Source organism: Rattus norvegicus, chromosome 4 (assembly GCF_036323735.1).
Source record: "Rattus norvegicus strain BN/NHsdMcwi chromosome 4, GRCr8, whole genome shotgun sequence".
Taxonomy (NCBI): domain Eukaryota; kingdom Metazoa; phylum Chordata; class Mammalia; order Rodentia; family Muridae; genus Rattus; species Rattus norvegicus.
In genome coordinates this window covers 89,362,706-89,373,727 of record NC_086022.1, presented here as the reverse complement: position 1 = coordinate 89,373,727, position 11,022 = coordinate 89,362,706, and the positions used below count along the sequence as shown (strand labels likewise).

General features: G+C 43.8%; 1 protein-coding gene across 2 annotated transcripts in view; it reads right to left on the bottom strand.

Annotated features, from left to right (window-relative positions):
- Window positions 1–1,071: 1,071 nt before the first annotated feature.
- The window catches only part of Herc3 (HECT and RLD domain containing E3 ubiquitin protein ligase 3), a 90,283-nt gene continuing 80,332 nt past the window's right edge, over window positions 1,072–11,022 (bottom strand). The window contains exons 23-25 of one of the 2 annotated variants that reach the window (XM_006236584.4): window positions 4,920–5,103; window positions 4,600–4,702; window positions 1,072–2,766 (exon numbers count right to left, since the gene is read on the bottom strand). In XM_006236584.4, coding sequence (XP_006236646.1) covers window positions 2,558–2,766; window positions 4,600–4,702; window positions 4,920–5,103 — 496 coding nt within the window. In that variant the 3' untranslated portion in view covers window positions 1,072–2,557. 2 annotated transcript variants of the gene reach the window in all.

The following is an 11,022-nucleotide window of genomic DNA, read 5'->3' as shown; positions in this document are numbered from 1 at the left end:
TCTTTGCCATTTGCATTGTCTGCCGCCCTCAATGCTCCAAGCTCCTTTCTGCTTCTGTCCTACCCATTCTAATGCCCCTAAATCACATAAACCACATTCTTCAAGTTCATGTCTTATCTCTCCATTTCTGAACTCTTGAACACTCCTGTGGAGCCACTCAAAAACATCTTAATCCTAGCTCTGGGCCCTTGAGGTCCTGCTTCTGCCTCCGCTCTATTGGCCATTACTCTTTCTTCTGATTTACCCTTGAACTATCCTAGACTCCTCCCTGTGTCTTTCTCCATGTTTGAACCTTTGCTGATTCCTCCCCTGCTCCCGGAAATGCTTTCTACCTTCACCATTCCCACTTGGCTCGCCTGCCCTTTGGCAAGAATGGTTTAATTCTTTAGCTATATGGCTTAACAATTCTATGGAAAGCATGTGGAGAGGCAGGCTGTGAAAAGTATCCTGATTCCTCCTGGTCGACATAGGCTGAATCCCCCTGGAACCCTAAGGGACCGCAGGTGCTTCCTAATCTCCCCTGAGATCAGGTCTCTCTCACATAGCTACAGTCCCCCGCCCCCCAGGCTCCTGTAGAGAGGTTTGAGACAGATCAGCCCCATAGGGCAATGCCCCAAGCCCCTCCTCCACAGGTAAGGACAACACCTTAGGCTCAAGACAGATCAGTCACAAAGAAGCAGGACCACGCCCCCAAACATGGAGATCTTCCCAAGCTCTCCGGCCAAATAGGAAGTACCTGCTGTCAGAACCTGACCCATCCCAAAACTGTATATAAGGATCCCATCCAGAAGGATTAAAAGTGTATGCAGGAATTACTCCATGGTCTGAGAGTTTCTGTCATAAGAGCTGTAACACCACCACTTGGGGAAGAGATCTGCTCTCCTGAAATCGCCTCCCGGTTAGCACCAGCAGTGGAAGCAGGGGAGGCAGCAGAAGCAGTTCCCCCTCCCTACCCAAGTTTTCTTTCCCTCGCCTAAACCCGCACACCTAGCCAGACCAGAGATTTCCATGGAAAGCCTCCAGAACGAAGGCCAACACGCAGCGTCTCTCCCACAAGTACAACACAAATTGTTTTAAGTTAAAACACCAAATTTATTGGATAATATTGAACTATATGCAGACACATAGAAAATAAACATTTCATATAGTTGTGTATCTTTTTTAAATGTTGTATTTATAAGGACAGAAAAACTACCAATTTAGCAATTGGAGAAACTTTTAAAAAAACAAAAACAACAACAACAACAAAAAAGGAAAAGCAAAATCTACATTCCTTCATCAAGACTTGGTGCTGCATCACCATCTATAAGTACTTCTTCAGTTTAGATAAATAAATACTTTATCTACCACAGATTTAAAATTAGAATTACATAAACTCTTTGACCACGTAGAGTTTTCTTACACAATGATGAGCAGTCAAACATGTCACTATTGAGACACATGTATTTGACTTAACGTAATCCCCCTGCTGAAATATCACTGTCAATGCACATTTCATATGTGATAAACAAAAACTCTATTATAAAGAGAATCTTCATATTTTCACAGTTAGAGACAGAGGTTTAAAAAAAAACCTTACAAAATTTCAAACAGAAAAGACAGCATGCATCCACTAGCAGAAGGAAGAGTGGAACGGATTCAAGCAGCAAAGACAAGGAAGAGTAAGAGAGCAAGAGCACAGTCGGGAGCACAGGAAAGAAGGGAGGAGAAAGCAGCAGATATAACGTAATAAAGAAGGGGGAACCTTTATTAATTGTACTGTTCTTAGGCAATATGGAAACAAGAAAATGCAACCTGCATTTCAAAAAGTAAGGTCAAAGGGGTCTACCAATTCACTGTAAATCCAGGGGTCACGGCGGACAAGACACATGCAGTCCACCCGCGGCTGCTGCCTGTATGTGTTTCAGGAGGCCCAGGCAGTAGGCAGTCATGGCCTATTTTCTTTAAGCAGCACATCTTCATAAAGGTTCCCATATAGACTCAAGAGCTATGGCGAGGCTCAGCTTTTTGGAATTAGGAGTTCTGAAGAAGCCCGTTCTCTCTATGCGCTGGGGTGGGCTGCAACAAGTCATGCACTTCCAGTGCTGAGGAGAAAGGAAATGCTCTACATGGCGGGCAAGAAGGGACCTATCTGTCAAGTCCTCCCTGCAGGGGACTGAGGAGCCAGGAAGACAGCAGCAAAGCATGGTGAAGAAACATCAGGGCTGACAGACATCTGGGAGACGGGAAACCTACTGCCCTTAAGTCCAGCAGACTGCAACACATTCACAGATGAAGGAACAACAGGTACCTTGGTTTAAAACAAAACAGAACAAAACAAAATCCACTTCCCATACTAAAGCCAATTTTGTTCTTGGCTCATCCCCAACCACTGATTTTTCAAAAAGACATTTACTATTGAACCCCAGAAACGCCTTGACAAGGGTTTAGGATTCAAAAGTCTCAAACCATTTAAACAATAAAAAAATAGAAATCACTTCCCATGATATTTTTCTATCAGCCTCAATGTGGCCACAGAAGAAGGAAGGGATGGGTGTCTTGGGGAAGCTGGGGTGCCTCACGCCAAACTAAAACCCTCATAGTTGTCGAGGGCCTGGGTCAGCCGAGCTTTCATAATCTCTTTGCTGCTATATTTGGGAAGGTCGAGAAGGTTGTAGCAGGTATGGGCCACAGGTAAGTAATCCTCCCCAGTGGCTGTAGACTGGATGACGATCTGCAGACTGGCCATTCCATAGATGGGAATCCGGTCACTGCCTGTCAGGAACACTGAGGAGAAGAAAATGGCATCAATGGTATACAGTCTTCTAAGCAACATAAAAAGTTCCCTGTGGCTTCCATGGGAACTACAATGCTCTTGAGGTACCAACGTGTATGCCCTAGACATGTCCTAGAGCCCCTGTAGAATGCATGTCCTCATGAACCTTCACGAAATCAAAGAGGAAAGAAATTACCGTCATAGGAAAAGACAGGCAGCAAAGAACCCAAGTTCCTGTGGCCTTGAGATCTCCCCTTTTCTCAAGTATCTGAAAACAGCAGCTCAGGCTGTTTCCTCTTAGGGATCTACTCGCTTACTTTCCTCCTTTCAAACACCATAGAGCTCCACCTACATGTTCTTTAAGCAGTTCACTATTGTGACACACTGCTACTTGACAGAAATAATTAGATTCACCTACACAGCGTAGAGGGAAGCAGCTGCACACTGCTTTTGGTTGCTGTTTCTGTTTTTCCCATTGTTGAACTGCCAGAAGTTACTAGAATGAACTCCTTATCCATTCTTTCTTTCTTTGATTGATGGATTTCTTTCTTTTCTTCCTTCCTTTCTTCCTTCCTTCCTTTCTTTCTTTTGGGATAGGGGGTTATATCCAGGCTCTTTTGGGTGCTAGACAAGTACTCTGCCACTGGACTATGTGCCAGCCCTTATCAGTCACTTCGAATTACCTGGCATTGCCTAAGGCACATAAACATACCACTAGCCTTGCCAACCTTCCAGAATTAATAACATAGTACCAATAACAGACAATAAATTCCTTAAATCCAATGCTCTCAAGCTACACATGCCTTTTTCTAAGGAAACTCCCAAGACCAGTAGGAAGGCTTCTCCTGAAAGTAACAGCTTTTCACACCACTTGGCAGCCCAACCTTTATCAACTCCCATGACACTGCTTAATAGCTTATGTACATGGGTAGGTGTTCTAGGGTGAGACACTTTTTTTTTTCTGCACATGAACAGGAGAATTAGTTAATATTAATGTCTGCTTACTCTTAGAAAGCAAAGAAGTTTTTTTTCTTCATGAAGATAAAAATTCTATTCTATTCACAGCTAATTTATGGGCCTGGTTACACAGCTGTAGACAGAAGATGCAACCATTTCTAAAAGGCTGGGTTTGAACATGGGGACTAACTTCACTTTATTCTCTAAAGCTGTTGCCCTACTCAGCCAGTTCCAAAGGACTACATACTAGATGGTTCTATTTGCAAGAAATGTCTACCACAGACAAACTCGAGATTGGGTGAAGAGAAGAAATGAGGAGTGATGCTGATGTGTATGGAGTTTCTTTCCAGGAGATGAACATACTCTGAAATTGCGAGAGTTTCTCAAGGCTGTCCACATTCAAACCCTCTCAGTTTTGCATGGTGAACAGGGAAACTGCACGCTAAGGGGAGCATATCACAACAAAGCTTTCAGAAGACAAATCTTCCACAGTTTCATCTACAATCTTTCCAGATCAATCTCTTCAGATTTGGAGGGGACAGGTTATCACTATGTTGCTCAGACTGATTTTAAACTCTTGGGCCCCAAGCAATCCTCCTGCCCCAACCTCCAAGTAGCTGGGAACAAGAACTACTGTTTCTAGCTAAAGTGACTGTTATTCTTAAACGAAGCGAAGATTGGAGAAATGATTCTTATTTTTATCTTCTTGTTTCCCACGTATGCTAACAGCCTCCAATGCACTTTAATTAATATATTGTAAGTATATTGAAGCTTAATTTTCTTTACTATCTTTAACCATTTAGAAGTTAACCTTAACCTGTAAATCACATCGCCTTACACAAGGTCACATAAAACATGAACAACCCACTGATGTGATAAATACTTACAGAGAAACCTCTTCTTCTTCTCTAATGGGAACTCGTGGAATGTTTCCCAGAATAGTTTCACAGTGGGATGTGTGCTTGAATAATCACCCTTGTAGACAGCAGTCTGTCCAAAAGAGAGGGGGTGGAAATGAATCTTACAGAAACATCACAGCACACACTGGCTATCACTTGCACTTTCTACAGAAGTCACTAGGAGGCAGGAGACCTCCAGCAACTACTCAAGGGCAACTCATGTGAAGATGGGGTGGGGCACACCCACCCAGGTGCCACACCCACCCAGCTGGTACTGCCTGGCTGCACCATTGTTCCCCAGAGCTTACCTCTTCCAGCTCTTCCCAGTTGTAATTGCTGTTCCCCACCATCATGGCCCTCAGTTCTGCAGGCTGGAAGAGCTCGAGGACTTTGCCACCACACACCTTCAGGAAGCCACTGGAGAAGGCTGTGTACCACTCATGAACCGAAATTTGGAAGATGTAATTCACGTAAGCATCCACGAATTCTTGCCTATGGGAAGACCCGAGGAGTAAGCACATAAGCATGGGAGCACATAGGCTTTAGGGAGCTGCGCGTCTACACATAGGTTGAAAGTGATGGAAATGGCCTTTCATCGGGCATCCTGTAGTAGCAGGGACTCTCCTCCCCAGCTTCTAACCCTAGGATTCTACTATCCTGTGTGCCTAAAGCAAAGATCTGCAGCACGAGAGGCAAGTGCATAATAAAACTGAACTACTGATTTTACCTGAGCTACTCCAGATGCCATCTCTTTAAGGTCTTCCTTAGAGTTAAGGGGAAAAAAATACCCTTTAAAAATGCCCATGGTTATAATTGCAGGCTAATTGCTCTGTCTTCGGAAACTAAAGCTACCTCTTATTTATACTTGTGCATTTCTTTTGTTTTGAACGTACTCGTGTGCACATGTATGTGCATGTCGAAGTCAGAAGACAATTCCTGGTAACATTTCTCAGATGCCACCCACCTTGATTTTGGAGACAGAGTTTTTATCACTGCTTAGGACTCACCAAGCAGAATAGGTTGGCTGACCAGCATGCCCTGTGGCTCTACCTCCTTCCACCTCCCTATTACTGGGTTACAAGTGTGTACTATCATGCTTTGGGTTTTTTAACCTGGATTCTTGGAATCAAACTCAGAATGTCAATGAAGGGAGTCTAGCCAGACCAGGCTGGGCAAGCATAGCTCTGACAGGCTTCGCCCTAGTCCCCCATTCCCTCTGTATCGCCAAAAACCGTTAGATTGCATTTCTAAAGCTAGTCACCAAGGTCTATTCCCTTATTTGGCCACTTGCTCCTCTTAAGGGTGACTACCAAGGCCCAGCTATCAAATTATTAAAGTCCAGCAACCAAAAGCCCCCTTTGGTTTATCTAATCAACCTGCCTAATCAAACTATACCATTGTATCCCAGCCCATCTAACACAAACCACCCTTTTTCTCCTCTTAAAAGTTATGCTTGCTTATTGATTCTTGACCTTAGTGCCTAAGCCGTTGGTGTTCTGCTCAGGAAACTGTCTCCTGTACTGACAAGTTCAGGGCTGCTTTTCATTTTCTTCTCTATTAGATTTGGTGTATCTGGTTTTACACTGAGGTCTTTGATCCATTTGGACTTGAGTCTTGTGCAGACTGATAAATATGTATCTATCTGCATTCTTCTACATGCAGACATCCAGTTAGACCAGCACCATTTGTTGACCATGGTTTTTGCTTCTTTGTCAGAAATCAAGTGTCTGTAGGTGTATGGTCTTTCTGGTCTCCAGTTTGATTCCATGGATCAAACTGTCTGTTTCCATGCTAACACCATGCAGTTTTCACAACTTGAGGTCAGGGATGGTGATACCTTCAGAAGTTCTTATATTGTTCAGGATCATTTTATCTGTCCTGTGGTTTTCGTTTTTCCATATGAAGTTGAGAATTGCTCTTTCCACGTTCTGATATCTTTTGCCTCTGGAGTTGGGCTCACAAATTTGTTCCACCACACCTAGCTGCATCTGCTTTTTTATACATCCTTTAAGTACTTCAGGAAACAACTGTCCTAACAGTCATTCTATCTCCCAGTGATTGGGCAAATGTAAATGCAAACAGCAGTGAATTACCATTTGCACCCATCTGACTAGCATATGCCTACACCTGAGATGCCAACATGAGGAAACTGGAACCTCAGAGAGAGCCAGGGGAGGATAAACCAGGGCAGGACAGGAACCATGCATGCTGGCTGTGGAAAGAAATGAAGACCAGCCAAATGAGAAAAATGAAGCCTATTTAATCACATCATTCTATAACAAAAGAGTCAGCCATGGTCGCCTCTGACTCAAAAGCAGCCAGAAGAATGCAGAGGGAGCAACTCTTGGCAGAAAATGGGACCATTTTAAAACAGCCTGATGGAGTGGTGGCTGGCTGAACAGAGGTGGGCATCCTAAGCAAGTACTCAGGTGTGTATACTGGGTCAGTCTCTCTCTCTCTCTCTCTCTCTCTCTCTCTCTCTCTATCTCTATCTCTATCTCTCTCTCTCTGTGTGTGTGTGTGTGTGTGTGTGTGTGTCTCTGTGTCTCTGTGCCTCTTGTCTCTGTCTTTCTCTGTGTGTCCTTTCTGTCTCTCTCTCTCTCTCCTCTCTCTCTCTCTCTCTCTCTCTCTCTCTATCTCTCTCTCTCTCTCTCTGTGTGTGTCTCTGTGTCTCTGTGCCTCTTGTCTCTCTCTGTCTTTCTCTGTGTGTCCTTTCTGTGTCTCTCTCTCCTCTCTCTCTCTCTCTCTCTCGCTCTCTCTCTCTCTCTCTCTCTCTCTCTCTCTCTCTGTGTGTGTGTCTCTGTGTCTCTGTGCCTCTTGTCTTTCTCTCTGTCTTTCTCTGTGTGTCCTTTCTGTGTCTCTCTCTCTCCTCTCTCTCTCTCTCTCTCTCTCTCTCTCTCTCTCTCTCTCTGTGTGTGTGTGTGTGTGTCTCTGTGTCTCTGTGCCTCTTGTCTTTCTCTCTGTCTTTCTCTGTGTGTCCTTTCTCTCTCTCTCTCTCTCTCTCTCTCTCTCTCTCTCTTTCTCTCTCTGGCTAAACTGGTAGTTGGGTCACAAAGAAGATTGCTAACTGTTTACAATCCTGATCATTTTGATCTGATTGTTATAGACGTTACTGAGAAAAATAGAAAGGCTGACAGAGCGATCTGGCCTCCTGCATGGTTTAGTTTTCCTCTGCAAGTCAATGCACATTATGGATCAAAATTCTATCTTGTAGGTAGGTAGACTGATGCCCATGTGTTTATGTATTCTTTCACAAACAGGAGCATAAACTAAGAAGTGAGACATAAATACCAAGGGGAGATTTTATCAATATCTGGAAAAGTTGACAATACAGATTTCCTTTCTTCCTGAGCTCGGTTTCCGCGGAGCATTTCTGAGACTGCTTATTTTGAGAACTGCGAATGTAGGTAGTTCCATGGTGAGGGGTCCTATTGCCTGAGGATTCCTGTGGAGACAGGGCCCTAAGGCTACTTCCACCTGAACCTGAACCCTGATTTACCAGTGCACCCACTCCCTGTCACAGAGCTAAGATGAACAGGCTGAGTTGGTTCCTTCTAACGCAGAACTCAGAGCTCCATTTTCTCCTTCCTCCTCTTTTACTTAACCTTGCATCTTCATTTTCTCCCCCCACCCCCATCCCAGCCACTTTATTGTAGTCTTCACTGTTATTCCTTTAATCATCATGAATGCTTAAACTCCATACTTTATTTGGTACTATTTTCCCCTAAAGTTCTTAGTATAGTTCTTGGCTTTAGTTAGTTGGATTTCATTTGTCTAAATAATTTATTTTGCTGGTATTCTAACAGCAGTTTGTTTTACTCTGTGGCTGGCAGAGCCCTCAAAAGAAAGCTGGCCACCCAGAAGACCCTATTCATAAAACCAGGAAGGATACCATCCCAGCATGCACATAAGCTGTACCTAGAAACATGCATAGGCAAAAAAAAGCAATGCAGCACAATTTGTCTCAAAGTTAACCAATTCTCAGAAAAGCCAGAATTCCTAAAAATGGTCAAACTCCCAAATAATTCAAAAGTTTAGGGCTTTGCTTTTTTTTTTTTTTTTAATCATCAATGACTTCAAAGATCACTCAAAATAAACAGAAGAATGAAGAAGTCAATTCAATATCTAGATGAGAAATTCAACAACGTGGGATATTCAGCATAGAAATATAGATTGTATTGCTATGATTAAGAAAGACTCAAGAGATAGCACATGCTGTTGAGGATATTGAACAAGGTTAACACTCACCATTTCTGATGGGACTACAAACTTGTACAACCACTTTGGAAATCAATTTGGCAATTTCTCAGAAAACGGGGAAGAGCTCTACCTCAAGACCCAGCTATACCAGTCCTCAGATATACCCAAGAGAGACTCCAGCATCCAGCAAAGTCTACTGAACTACGTTTATAGCAGATTTATTTGTAATAGCCAGAGACAGGAAGCAATCTAGATTTCCCTCAACTGTAGAATAGATAAAGAAAATGTGGTCCAAAATGTGAATGCTTCACTCTTTCTTTAAAAGGGGAACAAGAATAACCTTGGCAGGGAATAGGGAGTTTAAAACAGAGGCAGAAGGAACACCCATTCAGAGCCTGCCCCACATGTGGCCCATACATATACAGCCACCCAATTAGACAAGATGGATGAAGCAAAGAAGTGCAGGCTGACAGGAACCAGATGTAGATCTCTCCTGAGAGACACGGCCAGAACACAGCAAATACAGAGGCGAATGCCAGCAGCAACCCACTGAACTGAGAATGGGACCCCCGTTGAAGGAATCAGAGAAAGGACTGGAAGAGCTTGAAGGGGCTTGAGACCCCATATGAACAACAATGCCAAGCAACCAGAGCTTCCAGGGACTAAGCCACTACCTAAAGACTATACATGGACTGACCGTGGACTCTGACCTCATAGGTAGCAATGAATATCCTAGTAAGAGCACCAGTGGAAGGGGAAGCCCTGGGTCCTGCTAAGACTGAACCCCCAGTGAATGTGATTGTTGCGGGAGGATGGTAATGGGGGGAGGATGGGGAGGGGAACACCCATATAGAAGGGGAGGGAGAGGGGTTAGTGGGATGTTGGCCTGGAAACGGGGAAAGGGAATAACAATCAAAATGTAAATAAGAAATACTCAAGTTCACAAAGATTAAAAAAAAGAAAATGTGGTCAATTTACATAATGGAATGCTATTTGAGTATTAAAAACAAAGACATTATGAATTTTCAAGCAAATACATGGAACTTGAAAATACCATCCTGAGTGAGGCAAACCAGTCCCCAAAAAACCTGTATGGTATGTACTCACTTACAAGTGAATATTAGCCATAAGATATGAGATGTTCATGCTATAGTCCTGGGGGAGGGGTGGGTTTGAGGATCAGGTGAGGGGAAGGACAGGAGAGATGTCTAGATGGCCATGAGAATGAGTGGAAATCTGCAACTGACGGAGGTAGGGAAGGGGGGGAGCATCTCCAGGCAAGACAGAGCCCTGGGATAAGGGAGGTACCCAAGAATCAATGGAGGTGACCTTTGTTGTGTCTCACAGCATTGGGGATATGGAACCTGAAGAGGCCATCTACTATAGCCAGGCAGGACACCACCCAACCACAACACTTTCCACCCAAAATTTATCTTTTCTACAAAAAATGCGGGAATGGGGAATGGAGCAGAGAGTGAGGGAACGGCAAACCAATATGCAGCCCAACTTGAGACCCAAATGTCTAACACTATTAATGATAGATACTCTGTTATGCTTGCAGACAGGAGTCTAGCATGGTTGTCCTATGAGAGGCTCCACCTAGTTGACTCAGAGGGAGGCAAATGCCCAGAGCCAAACACTGAACAAGGAGTAGGAACTCTTATGAAATAACAGAAGGAAAGATTGTGGGCCCTGAAGGGGATCGGAACTCCACAGGAAAACCAATAGAGTCAGTTCATCTGGACTCTTGCGGCTATCAGAGGCTGAACCACCAGCCTAAGAATATACATGAGGTGGACCTAGGCCTCCATGCACATATGTAGCAAATGTGCAGCTTGGCCTTCTTGTGGGTCCTAAAGAACTGGAGCAGGGGCTATCCCAAAACCTGTTGTCTGTACATGGGATATGTTCTTCTAGCCGGGATGCCTTGTCTAGCCTCAGTGGAAGAGGAAGCACCTAGCCCCACAGAGACATGAAGTGCCAGGGTTGGGGGATACCCAGGGGTGGGGCCCACCTACTTAGAGAAGAAGGGCACAGGGAGGGGGAAAGGATTGTGGGAGGTGGTGACCTGGAGGGGAGGCAGTGAGCTGGATGTAAAGTGAATAAGTAATAAATAAATAAATAAATAAATAAATAAATAAATAAATAATAAAAAATTTTTAAAAAGAGACAAAATATAAATTTAAAAGATATATAGATTCTAGTGAAAAG